This window comes from Desmodus rotundus, chromosome 5 (genome assembly GCF_022682495.2).
Source record: "Desmodus rotundus isolate HL8 chromosome 5, HLdesRot8A.1, whole genome shotgun sequence".
In the NCBI taxonomy this organism is placed as follows: Eukaryota; Metazoa; Chordata; class Mammalia; order Chiroptera; family Phyllostomidae; genus Desmodus; species Desmodus rotundus.
This window is the reverse complement of record NC_071391.1, coordinates 154,142,857-154,168,299: the sequence shown is the minus strand read 5'-3', so window position 1 is coordinate 154,168,299 and position 25,443 is coordinate 154,142,857. Positions and strand designations below refer to the sequence as shown.

Here is a 25,443-nt window from a genome sequence, read left to right as displayed (position 1 = left end):
TTGTTTCCTAAAGCGTTGACTTGAGCATCTTCGAAATGGTTGGTGAGCTGATATTATAATGATGTTTTTAAGTGTAGCTCTCTTCCAGAATGAATTGATAATGAACTTGTGCTATCCCTTACTGACACTTGATCAGAAGCCGAGGGTTCTCTGTTTTGTTTTATTGTCATTGTTGTCACTGCTATTAGATACCTGCTGACTAAGTAGAAAGCTCTTACTGCTGTGCTAAAGAGTGCCGGTAATGAAAAGCCTAAGATAGGAGACTGTGTGAATGGTGCCTGAACCCTGAGCGAAACCTGATCCGAACCCCGTCACATTGCTGAGTCATCTTAACTCTCTTGTGCTCTCAGCCCAGTCTGAGCATCAGCGTTTTCCACTTTTTATTTATTTGAACGATCCTGTACATGAACCTAGAGCCATTGGAACTTTAAAGATAAACAGAACCAGTAGCCTGCTAAGTGTCACCTAGTTATCACTCCCTACTTAACTTTTAACTTCCACATAGTTTAATATTTTTGTTTCAACCACTTTCCTACGTTGGTAGGTGAAGGGTTTTAAACAGCATCCAAACGAAACTCTTCTTTTCTCCATAAAATGGCCCTAAATGGATTTGGGGCAGATACGGAAAGCCAGCACTAAACCAGAAGGATAAATATTGACAGAAACGGCTGGTGAACAGCAGATACCAGCCTCCTCCTGGCTCCAGATTTGGGTTTCCATGCCTTATACATCTCAGCAGTTAGCTCGCACAAGGGTAATTAGATTCCAAGCAAACAAAGACCCTACTTCGGAATTCAAATAAAGATGATTTCTGTCAGAAAGGCATATGTCACAGTTTCTTCTAGATTGGACAGTGTCTAGTTGGCAAGTTTAATTTTAATGGAGCCATATGCTTTAATCAGGTCCTCAGTCTGAACTGATATTTTCTGAGGAAGTCTTCATTGACATGCCCTATTGCTTTTCAAATTAGACCAAAAGTGATTTCCACCTAATTTTGCCACTTCTTTCTTTATTCATAGTATTATAGCTATTAAAACTCTTTCTTTATTCCTAGTATCATAGTTATTAAAACTCCTAATGCCTAGAGTAGTCTTGTACTGCAACAATGATATAAAATAGTCAGTTCCATTTACTTTTGTTATTTTACTTCTAATTAATTATTTTCTTTTTAAGTGATAATTTATTTGTCATTATATCTTGGATTTCTGATTTTCCCTTTTTTAATGGTGTTTGTAGGTTTTTCTAATTATAAAGATAATACATGTTCATTATAGATAACTTGGAAAATACTGAAAAGTATATAGGAAGAAAATTAAAATCACCTATAATCCCATTTTGTTCACTTAAGTAAAGTGGAATAAATGATTTCAGTGGGAAAAGGGGGAAACTGTAAGTTTTTTGGAAATGGAAAAGAAAGAAGCCTCCTAACAACCTACTATCAGATGAGATAGAAATCATCAAGCACACTTTCTTCCTCTTCTTTATGGTTTTCATCTTTCTTTTAACAGTTTTTTATGACCTGGGTTATAATACTACTAATCATGTATACTTCCTTTGACGTTTCTCGGGTTTTGTGTGACTTTTTGAGAATTTGCATTTAACCCACTTCAATGGCCATAAATAGTGTTTTACCATTTCTCAACTATCTTTAATCTATAAAATGTACTTACTTCATTTTCTCTCCTGCAATTATTACTTAAGAGGTTTTTGTTCCTTTTCAGTCTTATTTTCCTTTGTACACTGATAATTGCTACATATTTTGTTGCCCCAAGCTGGTAGACCTTATTCTGTAAGCTTTTCAAGATAGTTAGAGAGCATAATAATATTAATAACTGAGGGGTTTTTTTCCTCCTTTGCAGCCACCCCTGAATGCCCAGATGTTGGCACAGCGCCAACGGGAGCTGTACAGCCAACAGCACCGACAGCGGCAGCTAATGCAGCAGCAAAGAGCCATGCTCATGAGGCAGCAAAGCTTCGGGAACAACCTCCCTCCCTCATCTGGACTGCCAGTTCAAATGGGGAACCCCCGTCTTCCTCAGGGTGCCCCGCAGCAATTCCCCTACCCACCAAACTATGGTACAAATCCAGGAACCCCACCCGCTTCTACCAGCCCATTTTCCCAACTGGCAGCAAATCCGGAGGCAACCTTGGCCAACCGCAACAACATGGTGAACAGAGGCATGGCGGGGAACATGGGAGGACAGTTTGGCACTGGAATCAGTCCTCAGATGCAGCAGAATGTCTTCCAGTATCCAGGATCAGGTATGAGGGTTACTGCGTCGTTGCTTTTATAACTGCTGCGTGCAGCTCACTCTCTCTTCATATGTATTTCTGTTCGGTGACAGTGAAGTGGGTGCTAAGGAAGAAGGACACTCACAAGGGAGTCAGGATGACCAGCCTCCAGACCGACCTTTCATCACTAAATGCTGGAATGGTTTGAGGCTTATATCTCTCTTTGATAGCTAAGATTAATGTTTTAATTCTCACCCAAGATATGTTTAATGATATTTATGAAGAGAGGCAGGCGGAGAGAGAGAGAAACATTGACTGGTTGCCCCGGTTGGCCTGTGACCAGGGATCACACCTGCAGCCTAGGTATGTGCCCTGACTGGGAATCAAACCTGCAGCCTTTCGGTGTTCAGGACAATACTCCAACCAGCCGAGCCACCTGGCCAGGGCACTAGATTAGAGGATCTATATGGACCCATCTGCAAAGCACATTCTCTTTCTTTCTCTCGTGGATCCCTGTAAGAATCTAATGAAAGGTTACTCCAGACAGTGGTTTTAAGTACATTAACTCAAAATTTGAATTCAGTTTTTTATTATTTTGGAAATTCTGATAGTTTACACAAGGATAATCAATCATCAGAGTATCTCAAACTTCTTGTTAGAGTCACCACTCTTAGCTGCTTAGGTTGTGAGCTATTCCTGCAATATTAGGCAACTTGCTGGCTTCCAAAAGGTTTTTTTCTTTTTAATCTCTCATTTGCACTGTCTCTCTTCCATTCTCTTTGTCCTAGGTGATGACTTTTTGACTAATTTCACTTTTGAGGTTCTGGTAGACAGTGGCAATAAAACACATTTAATTAATCCACTGTGTTTAATCAAACTTTGATGCAAAATTAATGACAAATTCCTGAAAAAAATTGAAATGAATTCCTTGATTTTATAAGTGAAATAAAAAGTAAATTTTAAAGCTGCTTAAATATGAATATCAATGAGAAGGCTGCTGTTTGACTTGAATGAAATGGTGAAGTTATATGGAGATGTTTGACATGGCAATATGCTTATCAACTCTGACAGCTCAATTAATTTAGACTTTTCATCCTTATAGCAACAAGTGCTAAAATCCTTTGACTATTAAATTGTCTAGTATCAGAGAGCGCCAGAATTTCTAAGACGTTTTAATCAAAACTATGCCACTTCAGTTCCTCTGTCCTCAAGACAATGAAGTCATCTTTGGCTGGTTTGTATCTCTGACACTGTCTGTGTGGGCGACAAAAGGATTATAAATCTGTATTTTCATTTTACGATTGTCTGAACAGGAGTGGCCTTCAAAAGAATTTTATTTCTTATGATTTCTATATGCAAAGAATTTGACCCAGCTTGTTCACTTTATTCTAACTTGCAGGAGTACTTCCTCCAACATTCGAGTCTTCTGTAATTGTTTATTTACCCATTCCTGTTCTAAAATGGCAACCTAGCCAAAACAGCAAATAGAGTCTTGGCTTTCATGGTACTGATTATTGCAGAGCTTTAAATCAAAAGGCTGATCTTGTTCACGGGTGTAGCTAACTACAAGTAAGCCAAACATTAATGAATTTCCCAAGGATTTTTTTCTCTTATAAAAATAGTACTTCTGCCAATTTTCAGTCATGCTCTTTAACATCTCTTCTCTGGAAACTTAAGAAAGAAAAACTTTCTACCCAGCTTCAGTTCCTTGACAAAGCCACCTGGAAAGGCAGTGCTTCAAAGTCCCAGTTCTGCTGAAGTCAACAAGATGTCTTTCGGGGTTGTGGGTCTAGCCTTTGATCTCTTGCAGGTCAATGGATAGAACACAGTAATTGAAGTAATGAGTGGGTGGACCTTCCGCTCTCACCAGGCAATGGAACCGGATGTGTTGCCACCCACCACAGATGCTTGACCTGGTACCCAGACTTTTCCTCCAGCTCAGCTTTTGAGTGACAAAAAACACTTTTCACAAAATAAGAATTTTTCTTTGATAAATCGAGCAGTCAGCCCTGGCTGGTGTGGCTCAGTGGACTGAGTGCCAGCCTATGAACCAAAGGGTCACTGGTTCAAATCCCAATCAGGACACATGCCTGGTGTGCGCAAGAGACAGCCACACATTGATGTTCTTCTCCCTCTCTTTTCCCCTCCCTTCTCCTCTCTCTGAAAATAAATAAATAAAATATTTTTTTAAAAATCCAGCAGTCATTCTCCAAACAAAACCCAGAAGCTGGGTACAGTGGAGACAGTGGTAGATTCATCCAGTCACAGACTGAAATGAAATGGCAGAACTTTCAGTTCCTCCATAAACTGCTTTAAAAAAATAATGGGCCCTGACTGGTGTGGCTGGGTGGGTTGAGCGTCAGCTTGTGAACTGAAGGGTCGCAGGTTCCTTTCCCACTCAGGGCACATGCCTGGGTTTGGGGCCAGGTGCCCACTAGGGGGCATGTGAGAAGCAACCATTTGATGTTTCTCTCCCTCTCTTCCGCCCTTCCCCTCTCTCTAAAAATAAAATAAAATCTTTAAAATAAATAAGGGGAAGTTGTTAGTTCTTCTAGATAGCATAAGAATACTTAAAGATGAAATATTTATCATTTCTTCCACTGCTCTAAGTTAAAAACTTGTCCAGTATGATCAGTAGCCTACTGGAAGGCTTCAAGACCAGGTTGTGTGTTGGTAAAAATTCAAGTTCTGGAAAAGTTCCAACCTTTTAAAGCAAGCCTTCTCAAAAAAAAAAAAAAAGCCACCAAATGGTTTTGTAAATAAAGTTTTATTGGAGCACGGTCATGCTCATTAGTTTACATATTATCTATGGCTGGTTGCACACAACAGAATTGAGTAGTTGTTACAGAAACCTTACTGCTGCAAAACCAAAAATATTTACTGTCTGGCCCTTTGCAGAAAAAGTTTGCTGATCCCTGTGTTAACTGATGATAATAAAACCAAAAACTGAATACGTTAACTTTGCTTCAGTCCTTTGTCATCTTTCAGGGTTTCATATAGGCCCAAAGAAACTGGAGGAACATGTAGGTAACAGTAATGGCAGAGCATGCTTCCTTTTATTTCTGAAAACAGAAAACTTTTCTAGACTATTACGCCATGAAGATGAGTGCACTAGAAGAGAATTAGACATTTCAGTTTTATTTTATACTAAGGCAATAGCCTAAGTACATATGAGGGATTGTCTGTTTTATTTTTGTAACTGCTTCATGAATTCCTTGAAGCCCATCCAGAGCCCCTGTTCTGGGGACTACATGGTAAACATGCTACTCCACCCACACCTCGGGGATCTCGTCGCTGCTGTGGCTCAGTGACCTGTTCATGCTGGTGATTCTGTGCTCTGTCTCTCAACCAGATCTCTCAGCTCACGTGTACTGCTTCCTACGGGACACACGTACTTTAATTTTCCACCAACACCCCAAACTCAACTTGCCCAAAGTTAGACTAGACTCACCAACTCTGCTTCCTCTTCCCTCCATACTTCTGTTCCAGCTAAAAGGAACTTCTCAGATTCCAAGAAAGAGTACATACCTTGCTTTCTTTTACTCCTAGGCTTTTGTACATCTTGTGCCCTCTGTCTAAAATACCCGTCCCTGACCTGTGTTGTTCCTGTTCCTTTCTCCTCTCAGAGATATCTCCTCCGAGAAGCCGTCCCTGACACTCCCAGTCGTAAGCACTCACCACCCTGTCCTCCAGCCACTTGTTAACCTAGCTGCCTTTCTTTTTAAACAGCAAGTTCCTTGACTGAGCAAAGTGTGATTTTTTAAAATCTCTGTTTATCCAGTGCTTAGCATAGTGGTTGGCTTGGAGGGAGATGGGCTTAATGAATCTTTGAAGAAATAAATGAATGGAAGGATGAATCTTAATTCTAGTTGCTGCTGCCAAACGGCTGTGATGCTATTGATGGCCCAGCAGGAAGAATTAACATAGTCTAAACAAAGATGGAGTTGTAGACTTTTTAAACTAGATTGTCTGGTTCAAGGAATCCAAGGTCCAGTGTAGTGGCAGAACTAGCACGGGAATTGTAGCTAGCTCTCCAGCTCATTATTGACAGGCTGGTTCTTTCTACCAAAACCAGGTCCCCTGATAAGGAAAACAGAGGCATTTAAAATGTGAGATAAGGCCAGAAGTGTCAGAAATCATGGGGATGTACTTGGAGTTCCTTATTTATTGTTTACTTTGACACCACAGAATAATACTCAGAATGTAATAAGAGTCTTTTCCCTCTCTCATATATAGTTTTTCTGAAAGAAAATATTTTATTGTAAATATGGTTTAAAATGCATTAGGAACAGACAAGTGGGTTTTTGTTTTGTTTTGTTTTGTTTTTTAATCCTCACCCAAGGACATTTTTTATTGCTTTTTTTTGAGAGAGAAAGGAACATCACTTGGTTGCCTTCTCACAGGCGCCCCTAGCAGGGATCGAACCTGCAACCTGGGTGTATTCCCTGACCAGGAATCAAACCCATGACCTTTTGGTCCATGGGACAACACTGCAACCAACCGAGTCACACCGGCCAGCGGGAAGAAGACACAAGTGTTTTTTAAGGATCACAGCCAAAATAGTTGAAATTTGCAATTAGAATTAATGCAAAAACAATCAACATATATCAAGAAGATTAACATGATGGGCAAAAACCACCCTTTAGAATCATAAGTAGAAAACTTTTTTTCTCTATTTAAGTTAAAAATAGAGAAATTTTTTTCTCTATTATTTGCCAGACATTAAACTACACATGGAGGAAGCAGCAAGAAAAAAATGTCTAGCTTCGTTTATATAATCTGTATGCAAAAAGGTAGTAAAACATTGAGTAAAAGATAAAAAGCTTTATAAAGTCTATGGTTGTCTCAACTTTCACAGAAAATTTAAAATTATAGCCTATAAAAAAACAAGTGAGTAAATGAACCGTATCTCCAACCAGATTAACCAAACAAAAAGAGAGGAACATCATTGTATTAACAATGACAGAATACGGAATATTATACAGGTTTGTGCAATTATGTGTATAAACAGACATTGAGGACACAGAAATGTGCATGCTACAACAATAAGGGAAAGAAGCAACACAGTTATCCAAGACCATACAGAGGAAGATTTGAAGGAATTATACTAAATTGTAGGTAATCAAATTGTGGCATTCTTTTTTCTTTCCCCTATACAACTTTCTCTACCTCAAAGTGTTTCACTCTCAAGTGTATTTGTCAGGAGAAAAAGAATACAAAGTGCAAACAGAAAACATAAAAAGAAATCCATTTTTACATTTTAAAATTGTTAGACTTGGACTTTTGGCCAAGATGGAGTAACAGGGACCAGATTTATTCTATCCGAAGCAAACAAAATATCAAAGTACAGCATTAAATAAAGTACAGTTCTCAAAATTGTCCAGACTGTGTGCAGGGAGGGGAAGAAGAGGTTTCCCTGAGTTGAGCAGTGGATCTGGGCACAGTACCAGAGAAGAGAGAGCCCCACAGAGAGAGAACTGTGGGGATCTGCAGAGAATCCCATGTAGGGCTTCAGTTGAATGCTAGTGTGTGTGTGTGTGTGTGTGTGTGCATTGCAAACCAAGGCCAAGGAAAACCGCCTGAAAAGATTAGAGGCAACAATCTTTAAAGTTCACACAGAGCCAACTCCTCTTCCCACCACCTAGAATAGAAAACTCATAATTCACAGGGTGTCAAGCAGAAGACTCAGAAGGGTTTTGCCTCATTAATAAACAGGGTTGAACTCTGTCTGCTCTTGTCTCTTTAGGAGAAAGATACAAAAGAATTAAACCCTTTGCATGTAACCTAACCGTGACCCCAACAAACGTCAAAAAATATTTTAAAGGATTTTTTAAATTGAGCACCTAACAAGGTAAAATTCACAATGTTTGGAGTCATTTTTTTAAATTACCAGGCAAGCAAAGAAGCAGGAAGAACAACCAATAATGAGAAGAAAAATCGATTCATCAAAACCAACCCAGAAATTGCACAGGTGATGATAGAATTAGTAACAGGTATGTTAAGACAGTTATAAATTTTACATTTATTCTTTATGTTCAAGAACTTACAGAAAGCTTGAACGTGTTAAGTAAAGGTATGACAGGTATTTAAAAAATCCAAAAATCAACCTCTCAGATGAATACTACGATGAAACATATCCTGGAGGGGATAAGAAGCAGATTAGACATTAGGAAAGAAAAATTAGTGAACTTGAAGATACAGCACAGAAAATTAGAAAAAACAAGATTGAAAAGATGGTAATTCACTTCACATTGATCTTATAATTCAATGCAGTCTCTGTCAAAAAAACACGTTTTTTGGAGAAATTGACAAGCTTCTCCTAAAATTTATAGAGAAATCCAAAACAGCTTTGAGAAGGAAGAACAAAGTTGGATGACTACCAGTTTCAGAAATCCCCATAACATTGTGACAATCGAGACAACGTGGTGTTGGGACAGGTACAGACATACAGGTCACTGCAACGAAGTGATTGACTTTTATGGTCAACTGATTTTTTTAATTTATTGATTTGAGAGAGGGGGAAAGGAAGGGAGACAGAGAGAAACATCGATTTGTTGTTCTGCTTATTTATGCATTCATTGGTTGCTTCTTGTGTGTGCCCTGGTCAGAGATCGAACCCACAACCTTGGCGAATTTGGACGATACTCTAACCCACTGAGCTACCCACCTAGGGCTGATCAATTGACTTTCAATAGTTTAATCAGTAGCTGTCCTGGGTAAAAAGGAATAAACTACTGATAACTGCTACAGAATGGTGGAACCTAAAAAAAAAAAAAAATAGTATGCTAAGTTAAAGAAGCCAGACACAAAACACCTCATACGATTACATTTATTATGTTTCCAAAAAAGGGCAGACTCGTGGAGATGGAGAGCAGAGCAGTGGTTGCCGTAGGCTACAAGTGGAAGTGGGGGTTGACTACAAACAGGCACAGCAAACGGGGATGATGAAAATGTGTAAACTGGATTATGGTGATGGGTGCACCACTCAATAAATTTATTTAAAAACATTGAGTTGTGCAGTTCAGTGGGTGGATTTGACGCTGTGCAGATTATATCTCAATGAAGAAAAAAAGGCAGGGAGGACAAGCCCACAAAGAAGACTGAGGAGGAGTGACAAGCAAAACTCTCATATTTCATTTCACATGTGGATTGTTCTTATCTCTCCTTTTCCAACCTACCTTTACTATACAAGTTGTCTGTCGTGTATGTTCATATGTTTTTACACTTAAAAGTTCATGTAAGCAAAAAATAGAGCAGAAATATTGATGTGTAATCCTTGTATGCAAATCAGTATCTTTAGAATAGAAAGCATTCTTCCGAGCTTACTTTATATGTTTATCTGTCTGTTTACACTGAAATTTCCTGCCTTATTTTTAAGGGACAGAAATGTTTTCTCTACCCCATTGATTAAGAACATTTCTAAAGATCCTTGTGGCTTAATAAATTTATAATGTATTCACATAAATTGTGTTAATTTGCAGGAATGGTTCCCCAAGGTGAGGCCAACTTTGCTCCATCTCTGAGCCCTGGGAGCTCCATGGTGCCAATGCCGATCCCTCCTCCTCAGAGCTCTCTGCTCCAGCAAACCCCGCCTGCTTCTGGGTACCAGTCACCAGACGTGAAGGCCTGGCAGCAAGGAGCAATGGGAAACAAGTAAGGGGCAGTCTTTATGTCCAAGCATCCCCAATACACTGCAGCACATGAGAGCAACCGTTTCTTCACCATCTAAATAGAAGATTGTTAGCTGCTGCAGTCTGCAAGTTCAAGGAACTGAATTTTATATTGTCAGCAGAGAAAAATAATGATTTTTAAATCCTTTAAACGGTTTTTAAGGCAAATTTGCGTGTTTACAGTAGAGAAAAGTGGTCTAATGGCCCCTGACCTTTTCTTACCATCCCCAGCACCCCCGAAGAATAGGATCAGTTCCCATGAGGCACAGAACGCCCCTGGGACAGATGTAAAAATGGGTACTTAAAAAAAGTTTCTTTATAAAAACACTTAAATATCTTAAAAATCTAAAGCAAGAATGGCAAAATGTTAGAATTTAATGCAGCTGAATTCAGGCAGGTTGTACTCTTCTCAGTATTGTCTAAAGGTTTCACGGCAACAACAAAGGTTTCAAGGCCTCTTGGGTCACTCCGCCTTACCCAGCGTTTGAATCTGGATTCGCAGTCGCCTCATCTTGCCCGCTTTGCTGCGAATTATCTCACTAAAGTCATTTCCCTCCCAAATCCTGGCTCCTGAACTTTTCACACATCACTTGGGGTTTTTAAGGGTTTTAATTTGGTTGCGTCTTGGTTCTAATGACAGGGAAGCCATTTGATCTGACAACATAATAAGTAAGGCAGTGAAAGTTGAACACTCAAGACCCCATTCTCTTAAAGTTCACTGAAAGGTGAGAGAGGAAATCTTGTTAGAGAACTCTGTAGCTCTCAGTGAGGACTGCATGTAAAAACTGCAACTCTCCATGGGGACTGTGTAAATTAGGTGGAAGTGGAATTGTCTGTATAGCTTGCAAGAAGAATTTTAGTCTCCTAATGTGTTCTAACTCCAGCTCTCTAAAACCACATTGGATTCCGTGGTAATTCCCTCATTGCAATTACCGCCTTATAGGCACTCTCAGCTCCCTGCTCAGCTCTCCCCCTTTCACACTTGTGCCTAGTGGAGTGCTCCCAGTGAAATCCAACTTAAAGTCTTGCCCCATGTCTACACTTAGGCATTTAAGTGTGGCTTGAGAGAAAATGTAGTCATGCCCTGTCTGGGTGGCTCAGTTGGTTGGAGCGTTCCCGTACACCAAAATGTCATGGGTTCAATTCCCAGTCAAGGCATATACCTAGGTTGCAGGTTGTATCCTCAGTTGGGGCGCTCATGTGTGCTTGTGCACACTCGAGCTCGTGCTCGCTCTCTCTCTCTCTCTCTCTCTCTCTGTCTCTCCCCCGCGACCCCTCTCAAATCAATAAACATCCTCAAGTGAGGATTAAAAAATATATAATAATCATCATGCCTACAAGTCTGTTCCCCTTGGCAGTTGAGTTTGTTAAAAGACTGTATACTCTGTCAGTTCCTTTCCTCCCATTCCTTGTTGAACCAATCAGACTTTTCATTCCTACCACTCCGCCAGAAGTATTCTTGTCAAGGTCATTAATCTTCTGCAATGCCAAGTGCAGTGATCGTCGTTAGCACTTGACTTATTTGAGCATTTATGGTTTCCTGACACTCTTCATTTGGTTTCTGGAACAACTTTCTCTCTTGAGAAAGGTGACTGACTCCCCTATTCTTTCAGTTTCCTCCTCTCCCTGACCTCCATTTGAGGGCCTCAGAGCTCCTACTACGTCCTCTCTCCCTTTCCCACCCCCTTCGTTACACCATCCAGTCTTCCTGCCATACATGCCATCTCTGTGCTGTGACTCCCAAAGGCAGATCTCCAGCCCAGACCTCTCCCCTGAGCACCGGGCTGCATATACAGCTGCCTACTCAACAGCCCCACCTAGAAACCTCATAGGCATCTCAAACAACATGATGAACACCGAGGGGACATTCTCCCTAAAACCAGCTCCTCTTCTACTTTTCCCCATTTTATAGTAAGCGACTGTATTTTCGAGGTATTCAGAAGAGCGCTTTTTCTCTTTGTCCTACATTCCTGCTTCAGGCATTTTTCATCAGCAAGTCATGTCAGCTTCTTAGCAGCTGTCACTTGTTACCTGTCCCCTTTGCCCACTTTGGTGCTTGTCACCATCATATGTTTCCTGCACCATGGCAGGAGCCTCCTGTGTCCATGCGGCCACCCTTGCTCCAGCCACAGTGATGCTTTTAAAACATAAGACAGCACGCCAGCCTTTCTTCAATACTCTCCAGCTTACTCAACCTACACTATAGGACCGATAAAGCCCCACTTAATCTTGCTCCTGGACACTTCTCTGACCTCATCTGCTATTCTCATCACTTACCCTGCCACACTGGCTTCTGTTTATTCTTCTGTTCCTCAGATGTGCCAAGTACATTGCAAACTCAAGACCTTTGCATTTTTAAATCCCTCTGCCGGAATGTTCTTCTGTCAGTAGCCACATGGTTTGCTCTCTCACACTTCAAGTCTCTACTTAAATGTCACCTTGTTAAACACAGATATTGAATGTCACCATAGTAAACTTCCCTGACCATCATTGCTAAAACAACACCATTTCCCACCCCCGGCTCCTTCCTGCTCTCCTCCAGCGTCAACACATGGCAGATTGTGTGTGAGTCTGTTTATTTGTGGCCTCTCTCCGACTAAAATACAAGCTTCCTAAGGGCAAGGCTTTGTTTTTGTTTACTTGTGTGCGTCCATCCTTTGGAAAAGGTAAGCACTTCATATGCATCTCTTGAACAAATGAGAGTAGAGGTTTCCTATTCCTACCTAAGTCACTTCTTGGATTCAGATACAAATGTGGACTTCACTCGTACTTTAGCAGTTTCTGTGAACTTTGACTTTCTCTAGTCATTTGAGATAGAAAATAATTATCACCGACTTTCCAGACTTTCACACTTGCTTCTTTGGTTCACGTGTGGAAGTGTATTGCTCCGTGCAGGTTCCATATATTGTGACCACGCACTGTCCCTGTGGCGCTGGGCCAGGTGTCTGCAGGAACAGGAAAAAACAGCCCCTGCTGTCCAGTTACCCAGAGCCTAGTTGGTGACAAGAGTAGAGGGAAGAGAAGTGAAAGATAAAGAGTCTTTAAGTAGGACAGTATGTTCAGAGACAGTATAATATAATTCTTTTTCGTTCTCTCTCTGGTGACTACGGAAATAAAGGGTTAAACCAAATCTGTTTGGCCTGGAACTGGGCAGCGTTTCTGTGTAACACTAGTCCGAGGGGAGAGTCCTAGTGCTTATTAGCATTTTAAAGGCTAAGGAGACCTGTGGTTTAACCCTTTGTTTCTCAGATGCATTTGACCAGGAACTCCTCCCTGCCTGTCAGGACCTGTGTATCTGTGGAACCCACTTTGGGCCAAAGTCTTAATTCTTCCCTCTTCCCCCCAAGATTTAGGGGCTGCCGAGTACTGTGATAACTGTCAGGAGGTCAACCAGAAAAGCAGAGGAAGGGTCTTTCCCACATTAGGCCTGAGGTGCCAGCGAGCCCCACAGTCCATCCAGGACCTGGAACTGAGGCCACAGAAGGGGCCAGTCTTCTTCCCATGATGGAAGAAACTAAAATGGAGCTATTGGCAAGAGCAGTTTGAAAGAACTTAATGTATAGTCCCAAATATAAATTTGACAAGAAATTAAATCCCGGGCTCTTTTCCCTCAGTCTGACGTCATTGCAGTCCTCGAAGCTCTTGCATGCATTAATTTACCCGAGCCCTGAGGCTCCACGGTGGTGATTTGTGTACGGGTGGGCAGATGAGCATTGTCTACTGCGGAAATGTTCTCATTAGACAGTGGGCGGTTAGACCGATAGGTTTTATTCTCTCCTTTACTTGTGCGGACACTACCTTACAAGCGTACATACTGGCAGATATTAATGGTGCACAAATGCGTTATTGACTATTTTCTGGGCATATAATTTTCTTGGAGCATTTGTGTTTTATAATTACTTGGGGGGAAATTTGCTACTTTTCTTCAGACATGGTGAATAGGCCGTTTCTCAGCCTGTCGATGTCAGTATGATTACCTAAATCTGCCAGAAGCGATAAATGTCAGTACATCCTGCTTACTTCCCAAGAGCTAGCAAGGAGTAGATAAGTCACTGATGGGGTAAATAATTTTTTAATTCTCCATAGTTAACATTAAAACACGTAGCATTTTCCCAGCAGCTTATTGTTTAACAACTGGTAGATAATCATAAAACATTTGGTGTTTTTGTAGAACTTACAAAAGACACAATTCATACATTCTCCTTTAGATGTGTATATTTGTATCACGTAGAATTTTGTCATTACATACGAAGTTTCAAGTTGCATTTACTTGGAGTTTATCCCATACTCTTCTACCTACTAATAGAAACTGGTTTAACATTTGAAATCTTAGAAGGATTTTGATGCTTAAATGGGTAAATTTCAGTTATCTGAAAGATGTACTTATATGGAAAACTTCCTTTCTTAATTATTTAGATAATTGGAGTTTATCAACTCTGATACTAGGCCAGATAATTGTAACTTAAAATGAGCTATTTTTTGTTAATTAAATCCCTGGGGCAGAGTTCAGAATGCATCTGAATTATACTTAATCCTTATATATTGTAATATGAGAAAGCCTATGGGTAACATAATAATGTGAAAGACTTTCTTTGGAATTCTGTTTAGTAATTAAACAGCGGAGTCCAGTCACATTATCCCCAGGTTCGTGAGCAGTGGATGTAATCGGGATTGTTTTTGAGTTAACAGTGTATTCAGCCAAGCTGTCCAGAGCCAGCCCACGCCCGCACAGCCAGGAGTGTACAACAACATGAGCATCACCGTGTCCATGGCGGGTGGAAACACAAACGTTCAGAACATGAACCCAATGATGGGCCAGATGCAGATGAGCTCTTTGCAGATGCCAGGGATGAACACTGTGTGCCCTGAGCAGGTAAGTGGCACAACTGACACACTCGCTACACATACACACACCCACACACACACACCCCACCATACCACACCATGAGTTTTTATTCTAAGGAAACTCAGGTGTGTTCACAGTTACTCATCAAAAATAACTACACTCCATTATTCTTTCCCACTATCTTTTGATAACTACTATCCTGTAAGATATAAGATGGAAATTTTGACAGACCATATAAGATTTTAGCCTCATGAGATTTTAGGGTTTTAGATTTACTATAAAATGATATATATAACACATTGGCTTGGAACTTACTCCTTTATATTCTGCACACATTTTCTTCGTTTTTCCCTTTCAATTTAACATTTATTTAGTACTTGCTATGTACGAAGATAGCTCCATAGGAGATAATATTAACAAGCTAGGGAGACACAGTATAAGCAGAGAATCAGTTGGCTTCCAGGACAGAATAGCTGTGTAAGAGATGGACCCCCATGGACCACACAGATTATGCCAGGTGAGCGGTACATACAATTAACTACTGTGGGCGTGAAGGAAACATCCCAATTAGGAAAGGCTTCAGGGAAAATTTGCCTAAGGAAATAGAATGGAAAAGAACATTTAAGACTGGTTATCACAGCATGATCCAGGCAGGGGTAGAAAGTGAAAAGCCTAGTGAACGGTAAAGGGGTATTTATTTTATATTTAGAGCAGAATTAATGTGGTAAGCTTTTTAGGGGTATTAAAGCCCATCTAAATGTTTAGAGTTTGTCCTGGAGCCTCCTGAAGGTTTTTAAAGAGAGAATGACTAAATTCAAAGTGGGATTTAAGAAGATCATTGGGGTAATTCCTTGTAGTTCATTATCATTATCAGCAACCACAAATAGACTGTGGTGACTAGGCTCTGGGCACGCAGCCGTAATTTACATGTCTAGAAACATGTGAACACTTGTTACCTTTTCTATAGAAGTTCTTTCTGATGCTACTGTTTTGTAAATCCCTACTCCCCAGGTATTATATAGTAAGCCTAAGGAGGTTAGCAGGGAAAAAACCAGCAACTTAGTGATCCACATCTTCCAGCAAAGTAAAAGAACTGGATAGGATTGGTTCTTGTCCTTATTGTTTTCATCTTTTTCAATTATTATTTTATTTATGTATTTTTAGAGAGGGGAAGGGAGGGAAAAGAGAGGGAGAGAAAGAAGCATCAATGTGTGGTTGCCTCTCACGTGCCCCTACCGGGGACCTGGCCTGCAATGCAGGCATGTGCCCTGACTGGGAATTGAACCAATGACCCTTTAGTTCACAGGCCAGCACTCAATCCACAGAACCACACCAGCCAGGGCAATCTTATTCAATTATTAGAATTATGCACTCTCTACAGTAGATTAAGACAAAGTAATAAAAAATATAATGAGGTTAAAGAATATGCCATTTAAAGTGTATTTCTTATATTGTGGGTCTTGCTTTTTTATTCAGTTTGACATTCTCTGCCTTTTCAGTTGAGTGGTTAGCCCATTCACATTTAATGTGATTATTGATGTGGATGGATATAAATGTCTTTTTTTCTTTTGTCCCATTTCTTGCCTTTTATTTTTGTTTAACCGAATATTTAAATTCATTTTATCTCCTTTGTTGGCTATATATGTATGTGTGTACATATATATGTGTGTGTGTGTGTGTGTATGTGTGTATATATATAGCCAACATATATATATGTTTATAATTATAAACAAAAACATATGATTTTTAATTTTATTGTTGCTTTAGAGTTTATAGTGTACATCTTTACCTTATCATCATCTGCTTTCAAGTGATACTGTGTCACCTCATGTATAATAGAAAAACTTCACAACAGTTTATCTCCCTCCTGTGCTGTTGTCACTATATATACCGTATTTTACTGTGCATAATGCATACTTTCGTGCCCAAATTTTTGAGGGAAAAATAAAGATGTGCATTACACATGGGTGTAATGATTGCATGCCACGGGCATAATTCCATGTATAATGCGCACAAAAACCGTGGGTAAACATTATACATGGGGTGCATTATACATGGCAAAATATGGTATTATGTCTACATATCCGACAAAATAATTGTTACTGCTTTTTACTTTAAACAGTCAATTATATTTTCTAAAAATTTAAATAAGAAGTCTTTTGTATTTACCCGTGTAGTTCCAGTGTTCTTCATTCCTTCGTGTAGATCCACATTTCCGTCTGGTATCATCTTCCTTCTGCCTGAAGGTCTTTCTCTAACAGTTCTTGTACTTTAGGTCTGCAGGCGACGGATTCTCTCAGCTTCTGTGTGTATGAAAAAGTTTTTGTTTCATCTTCATCTTTGAAGGTTCTTTTCTCTGAATTCCAGGTTGGCAGTTTTGGCTCTTAGTACTTTAATGTACTTTAAATACTACAGCATTTATGATGTGACATCTGCTGTCGTTTAGTCTTTGTCCCTCTGTACATGATTGATTTTTTTCCCCTCTCTGGCTGCTTTTAAGGTTATTAACTTTGTCACTGGTTTTAAGCAATTCAGTTATGATATGCTTTAATGTGATTTTATTCATGTTTTTTGTGCTTGGTTGGACTTCAGTGAGCTTCTTGACCTATGGATGTATAGTTTTCATCAAATTTGGAAAGACATCAGTCATTATTTCTTCAAATATTTGTCCTGTCACCACCCACTCCCCTCCTTGGGAGACTCCAGCTACACATGTCGTAGGCCACCTGAGGTTGTCCCACAGCTCACCGATTGCCTGGGTTTGGGGGTGTGAGGGATGGTGTGAGGTCAGCCTTTTTCCTCCCTGTGTTTCTTCAGATAGTCAGGCACATCGATCTATTCTTCTGCAATGTCTGACCTTTTCATTTTACCCAATGTATTTTTCATCTCAGACATTGCTATTTTCACCTCCAGAAGTTCAGTGTGGACCTTTTTTTTTTTTAAATTACTTTTGTCTGCATTTTCTCCCCACCCCTCCCCCCACCCCATCCAAACCCACCTCCTTCCCATGCTTCCACCTCCCCCTTGGTTTTGTCCGTGTGTCCTTTATAGTAGTTCCTGAAAACTCTTCTCCCCACTGTCCCCTCCCCCTCCCCTCTGGCTATTGTTAGATTGTTCTTAATTTCAGTGTCTCTGGTTATATTGTGTTTGCTTTTTACTTTTGTTGACCTTTTTTATGTCTTCCATACCTCTAACATGTTCAGTCTTTCCTCTCTCTTCTTGAACATGTGAAATGTGGTTATTATAACAACTCTCTTAATATTCTTACCTATCAGTTCCCTCATCTGCGTATTTTGGGGGTTGGTTTCAATTGATTGACTTTTCATTATGCATCATATTTTTCTGCTACTTTGCATGCCTGGTACGTTTTATTGGATGCTAGACATATGAGTTTTACCTTGTTGATATTCCTAGAAATAATCTTGAGCTTTGTTTTGGGAAGTGGTTAAGTGATTTGAAAGCAATTCAGTCCTTCCAAGTCTTGCTTTTTTCTTTATTGGGAACAGAACAGCGTGTATTATAGGGCCAACTGTACCTTACTACAGAGGCAAAACCTTTCTAGTATGCTACTTCATACCACATGAATTATGATGTTTTTTTCCCACTGTGGCTGTTGGGATCAAGACCTATTCCCAGCTTTGTGTGATCTTTGGAAATTATTCCATGTAAATCTTTTCAGGTGAATCTCTTCTCTGCTTTGGGTAGCTCCTGACACCCATTAGCTGATCAGCACTAAGCTGTAAACTTGAGGGGATCTGCAGATCTTCAGCCCCTTCTCTCTGTATAGGTCTCTTCCATCTGATACTCTGCCCTGTGAATTCCAGCTGCCTTGGCCATCTCAGACTTCCAGCTGCGTCTTCTCAACTCAGGATGCCTGCCAGGCTCTGCCTGGGTTCCCTGTCCCCATGCTACAAGCGGAAAGTTCCCTCTAGGCAGTAGGCTGGAGTAATAATCATAGCACTCGCCTCAATTGTTTCCCAACTCTTAAGGATAACTTTCTTTTATTGCCTTGTCCAGTGTCTTGAGTGCCTTCATTTCATATGTTTTGTCCAGTTTTTAGTTGATTCAAGCAGAGGATAAATCTGATCCCTGTTATTGATTCTTGACTGGAAATGGAAGCCTTTTGCTAATTAACTTCTGTGTGTGTGAATTAACTTGTTATTGAGGTATCATATATAAGAATATACAGAAGTATGCCACTAGATACATTATTACAAACTGAACACACCTTTATAGCTACCAGCCACATCAGCATCACCACCACCCAGGAGCCCCCGTTCTGACTTCTAACAATATAGTCAGTTGTTAACTTTTTATTTTTGTTGTCCTCCTGTTACTTTTCCGTCAGTGAAGTTGTTTTTCACTGAAGAATTAGCTCTTAAACAACTAGCTTGTAATTTGGTCTTGTACTTATCTTTAATAGATAAATGATTCAGCGCTGAGACACACAGGCCTCTACTGCAGCCAGCTCTCGTCTGCTGACCTTCTCAAACCAGAAGCAGATGGAGCCCAGGTCAGTAAGAAGGTTCTAAGCCCAGAGCTGTCGAGGGCACTCTGGAGACACAGGACGCTTTGTGCAGCCTCGTGGTTAAGAGCCTGACCTTGGGAGTCAGACCTGGGTGTGAGTCCCGGCTCTCCTCTTTGTGGCCGTGTCATCTCGGGCGTGTCAGGGAGCTTTGCTGAGCTGCTGTGTAACCGCCAGAACTAACGAAATGCCTGCTTATAGGATTGTTGAGCGGGTTAAATGAGATAAGCTTTCAGAAGGTTTAATTTAATGTGGCCACTAATTATTTCATAAATAAACATAGTGCTCAAATTCATGTGTAACCACAACACCTTGAAAGGTCTCTGTAAATTCAAATAAAACAAAATGTCTGCTATGTACTCAGCCTGCTTTTAGAAGTTTGTTTTAAAACAATATCAAAAGCGTGGGTGGCCACTTCCTTATATTAACCTAAATTTAGAAATGTCAGAGGTTTTAATACACTTCAGTAACTTTGGTGTAGTCTTTGGACTCTTAATAAATATTTAAAAAAAAAACTTTTTAAATACCGGCATTTTGCTAAGGTGGTGATGCAAAGGAAGAGGAGCCGTGTTTGCCCTTCGGGTGAATTGTGTGAAGAAGTGAGGAAAAGGAGCTAGGGTGTGAAACGCTTGTAAGATTTGCCAGGCACTGTGCTAGGGAGTACGCTTTATCTCATGTAAGCCTCGCGATGACTCTGTGGAGGAGGTAGTATTTCTTTCTTTCACAGATGAAGAAACAGAACCTGAGGGGATTTAACTATATGCACAATTCACAGAGCTAGAGAGTGGCAGAGCGGAGGTTCAAATCCAGGTCTTTCTACCACCAAAGTTCCTGCTCTTTCTGCCATCCCACTTAGGGCCTGTGAAAGATAAAACACCTAGACTTATGCACATAAATTGTCACTTGATCAAACAGGGCAAACTCGAGTTTTTGTTACAAGTAAAAGGAGCCAGAAGTGTTAAGAAGAAGAAATTGCTGAGATGGTTAAAAGAGCATTTACACAGGAGATGGGACTGAACTGGGTCTTGAGGGGCAGTTAGCAAGGCCAGGTGAGGGAGAAAGGTATTCTGGTTGGTTGTTGGAGGCTGGGGGGAGAGGGGGAGCTGGTAAACTTGAAAGTCTAGGGGTGGGAAGTAGAGGACACAGAGAAAGGGAAGCAGTAATTTCTTAGCATAGTCCTGGGAAGCCAAGTTCACTGAAGAAAGGTAAAGACAGGGTTTGTGATAAGAATTCATAGGAATTAAAATTGGTAAAGTAGGTGGGGGTAAACTTCCAGGGGCCTTGAATGCTAAACATAGGGATTCGGATTCAGTCCTTCAGATGAAGCTTCATCCCTGAAAGCGAACAGTGATCAAAGCGCCAGATTAGGCTTCCTCTTGAGGGGGGAGGAGGGGAAGGAGGAGCTCTGGGCAGCCAGCTCCTAGGAGGAAGATGAGTTAGGAGGCTGTGTCCCTAGTGTGTGCCTTAGGAAACAGGATCTGTAGCCTGCAGGGCTGAAGAGAGGGGATTTTGTGATGGGGAAGATGAAGTCTTCATTCACTAGAAGGTTTTTTGTTTTTTTAAGATTTTTATTTAGCCCTGGCTGGCATAGCTCAGTGGATTGAGCATGGGCCTGCGAACCAAAGGGTTGCTGGTTTGATTCCCAGTCTAGGGCACATGCCTGAATTGCAAGCCAGATCCCCAGTGGGGGGCACATGAGAGGCAACCACACATTCATATTTCTTTCCCTCTCTCCTTCCCTTCCCCTCTCTCTAAAATATAAATAAACAAAATCTTTAAAAAAATAAAATCTTAAAAAAAAGATTTTTATTTATTTTTAGAGAGTGGGGGAGGGAGAAAGACAGTGAGAGAAACATTGATGTGTGAGAGATAGACTCATCCATGGGTCAGTTGCCTCTCGCGCACCCCCAACCAGAGACCTGGCCTGCCACCCCGGCGTGTGCTCTGACCCAGAGTTGAACCGGCAACATTCTGGTTCGCAGGCCAACGCTCAGTCCACTGAGCCACACCAGCCAGGGCACTAGAAGGTTTTTTTAGTCTCACACCTACAGATAGATATACTGGGCAGCTTAAAACAAGTTAGTTAAAACAAAACAACCAATAAATTTCTGAGCCCTGAGACAGTATTTGACTTGAAGTAAAAACTACGCTGGAAAATCTTAAGAGGTTGGGACTCGGCTCTCACACCACCCTTCTCACCTGGCAAATCGGAAGCTGCTTTTGCACCTTGCTTTGCCTGTCTGTGAATGTGTAGCTGTATGAAAGTCCTCTGAGGTCTGGTCTGAGGGACCTCATTTTTAAAGTTCAAAATGGCTGAAATGTGTACTTTTTAAAGTTTGGTTTAATCTTTTCAATTTTTAAAAAATTTTTTCAATAAAGCATTATTTTTTAAAGAAGCAGAATTTTCTCTCTAGTTTGTTTTTTCATGCCTTTATCTAGAAGAACATTTTTAAGTGTTTGGTGACAGAAACATCTTTTGCTCTGCCCCAGTATTTCATATGTTGAAATATATAAACATGAAATTTTATGTAAATTGTTTTTAAGAATCAGCACCTAAAAGTGCTGTAGTTTATGCTTATTGTACGTTTTCAGTGGCAGAATCTTTTTTCTGTTTTAACCCATCATGAAATCTCTCTGTGCTCCAGTGTTTTTGCTTCTGCCAAAAAGACGTTGGGGGCCGAGTTACAAAGAAGTGTAGAGACAGATGTACAGAACAGGAGAAGAAGAACAAGGAGAGGAGACTAGGGTGGGGTTGGGGGCTAGCTGTCTTTGGAGTGCTGGGAAGAGGAGGGGGAAAGACAAAGGGGCGAACGGGAATGAAACGCAGAATGGAGAAGAGGAGGCCTGGAGAGGATATACGTGAGGCGGAGAGAGGAAGGCCAGCAGGAGCTCTAGAAGGGAAAGTAGGAATGAGGAGTCAAGAGAACGAAGGTCGGGGAGAACACAGAGAGCTGGTATATATTAGGTACACAAGGAAGAGCCCCAAAGAAAACAAGTGGGAGCATATGGGGGCAAGAAGGAAAATTTGGAAACTGGGGAAAGAGGAGGGTAAAGAGAGGGAGGCTAAGGAGAGAGACGATGCTAATCTAAGTAGAGATTTAATTCATCAGGCAGTAAAAAAGCTCAGGGATGCCTGCTTTAGCCGAGCGTAGCCTGGAGGTGTCGCTGGATCGAGAGGACCAGGGGCTAGACTTGCGGTTGGGTCACCAGGACGTTTGACAGTTGGCCAGTGGAGGTTGATGGAAAGCAACTTTTATTCAATTAGGATAGAAAAATTGTTTTCAGAAAAGCTGAGTGTAGTTGGAGTGAATTAGTGAAGAATGGCCAAAAACTGCATCACTAGTCTAAAATACTCTAGGAACCTATTAAACACAAGGCACAGTTTGCCAAAAACTTGAGACAGCTAGTTAGATATACTTAAGTGACTGAGGAGTCATCTCCATTCTTGGTCTAGAACATTCACGAGTGTGATAGTGGTCTTCATCACTTCCACAAACAACTTTCTAATAAGACCAATTGATAAAGACTAACTTCTGGTTTTGTTTTCCTAGTAGAAAATGCTAGAACTATGCAACTGTAGACCTTTTAAAGGAATACTTGAATTATTACTTAAATTAGTTAAAGGGAAAATTCACACTGTTCGCAGCTAGTAGTTTGCTGTTATTTTTAGCTCCTGTGTCTAAATGGATTGTCTATCAGGAAAAAGAAGTTATATATAAAATTGTTCTGCTAATGTTCTGCTGTGATTCGAAAGGCGATACATAAAGAAGCTGTGTAATAGTACATTTAGATACTACACAAACCTTCTGGACATTAACTTGAGTAGTGCTGATGTCCTGTTACTGAGTTGTGGTGGTTTTATTTTGCTAATGCTTGGTTAAAGCCCTTAACGTTCTAACGTCATATTTTTTATCCTATTAAAGTCATCCATAGAATGCTTTCAAACCAGTTTTCCAAATAACACGTGTGCTTTGTTTTTTCTTAAACCCACCACTGGATACCCAGACTCCTAAACTGGGCTTTTCCCAATCTTGGCAATATTAGCAACAATGCTCACTTTCAGTATTGATGGCAACCCCGTAGGAGGCTTGACCATTCCGATTTTTATTTATTTTTAAAGTGTGAACTTTCCAGAACCCTGAGCAAAATGAGTGCAGCAATTTTCTTTTTGTAGGACAAGAAGACAGAAGAGTTCTTCTCTGTGGTGACTACAGACTAGAGGAATGCTCTAGTGAGTTTCCACTTCAAGTAGTACCCACTCATAAGCCGGGGGGGCAGATCCTTCTGTCTAAACACATCTTTTATTTGTGTTCCAGCAGGTGCAACAGGTTCAGGTGTTTGCTGACGTCCAGTGTACAGTGAATCTGGTAGGCGGGGACCCTTACCTGAACCAGCCTGGTCCACTGGGAACTCAAAAGCCCACGGCAGGACCACAGACCCCCCAGGCCCAGCAGAAGAGCCTCCTTCAGCAGCTACTGACTGAATAACCACTTTTAACGGAATGTGAAATTTAAATAATAGACATACAGAGATATACAAATATATTATATATTTTTCTGAGATTTTTGATATCTCAATCTGCAGCCATTCTTCAGGTCGTAGCATTTGGAGCAAAAAAAAAAAAAAAAAAGGAGTTCACTTTTGTTGGGAGATTGAGAGATGTTTTTGTTTCTTTGTGAGGCCTTGGGTATTGAGAAATAACAAGGCAGAACAGTTGGACAATCTATTTCTTGAGCCAAATTTAATTATTCTTATTTTTGTAATCAGTCATTGGCTTCTTATCTGGATGAAGGCCTTTGGAGGAGAACCAAAACGACAAGTTCCAAGGGGAAGACAAAGTTCCGCCTCCGCTGGCTCCATTCCGACCCTGCCAAGGAAGAAGACCCAGCAGGGGTTCACCTGTGCCCATCCACCCAAGGCCGCCAGGTATCTCCGAATCAACAGCCCTTCCTCTGACCCCCGGGCAGCTTATGCGTACAATCAGCTTCTTCTAGCAAGTCTGTCTCTGTTGGCTTCAAGGGAATATTTTGCCTCCACATATCTACCCCTTCTCCTTTTTTAAAAGATGGATTTAAACCAAGATGCCTCCAGGAATGAGAATGAAATGAATGCATTCACAGAGGAATCCAAAAAATACAGTTTGGGGAAAATGCAATAATTTTTGATGAGATGGGTGAAGGACAAGAAGCGAGTTCTGTCAATTATTGTAGATACAGCTTTCTGATTAAATCTGGAAAAAAAAAAAGCAGCCTGTTCTTTCTGCTTTTATTGTATTAACAGCTGAGGTAGCTAAAGTTATTTAAAATAAAATTAAATTTATGATCCAAGTAGCTTATTTTTCCTTTTAAATCTCACTGTAAATATATTTGATTTCTTGTAGAAATTTATTTCCGTCTGTTTAATTTTATGGCTTTGTTATTATACTCTTGATTTTTCTATATTTGTGTGTGAAATATAACATTGATTGAATGCAGTTACATCTGGCTAGTAATATTTCGTTATTTTAATAACTGTGACACCATGTATGGATTTCCTTGGGTTCACATGAGAATGCCAGCGGCCAGAAAGAGCTGTCCCGATGAGCCAGAGCACGCGGCCTGGAGCGCCCCGGGCCGTCTCACTGGAGAGCAGTGTGCGCAGCTCTCCCTAGACGCGCGCAGGCTACTTCTACAGAGAAACGCTAGTGCTCCAAGAAAATCTTCTTACTTTTTTTTAGATTGACTTTGGGAATTTGAATTTTCATCAGTGCAAATATAAATTTATCCTGCTGTGAGGCTAATTGGTACCATATTTTCCCTTTGTGTCTTGTCTCCTCCTGGCCTGAGTCAAGGACCCAGTGAACTGACTTTCTAGTTCTAAAAGTTCTACTGCAAGGCCAGGAAAGCTTGAGAAAGGTATTGTGGAAGAAGCAAAGGTAGACCCCCGTCACCTGCCTTTACCTGCACTCCTGGGCCTGTGAACGATGATAACACCTGACGTTGCGCACCAGCTACCTCTGCTTCCATGCAGAGAAAAGGCCATAAGAACTAACAGTGGAAGAGGAGCGTGGACTCAGACATCAAGGAAGAAGCCATTTTCCCAGGTCCTCCTTTCTGCATCTCACCACCCCTAGTTACAAGTAACTCCACTGAACCGCATCTATTCAGAAAGTATACCTAATCAAAGATTGG

At 40.7% G+C, this 25,443-nt stretch overlaps 1 protein-coding gene across 4 annotated transcripts in view; it reads left to right on the top strand.

The window, feature by feature from the left end:
- The window catches only part of NCOA1 (nuclear receptor coactivator 1), a 200,655-nt gene extending 176,776 nt beyond the window's left edge, over positions 1-23,879 (top strand). The window contains exons 18-23 of one of the 4 annotated variants that reach the window (XM_053924360.2): positions 1,860-2,262; positions 9,714-9,885; positions 14,592-14,775; positions 19,172-19,261; positions 23,448-23,504; positions 23,593-23,677. In XM_053924360.2, the coding sequence (XP_053780335.1) occupies positions 1,860-2,262; positions 9,714-9,885; positions 14,592-14,775; positions 19,172-19,261; positions 23,448-23,492 (894 nt within the window). In that variant the 3' untranslated portion in view covers positions 23,493-23,504; positions 23,593-23,677. Of the gene's footprint in view, positions 1-1,859; positions 2,263-9,713; positions 9,886-14,591; positions 14,776-19,171; positions 19,262-23,447; positions 23,505-23,589 lie in introns of all 4 variants that reach the window. The other 3 variants (XM_053924359.2, XM_053924357.1, XM_053924356.1) reach the window with 3 other exon arrangements.
- The last annotated feature ends 1,564 nt before the right edge of the window (positions 23,880-25,443 follow it).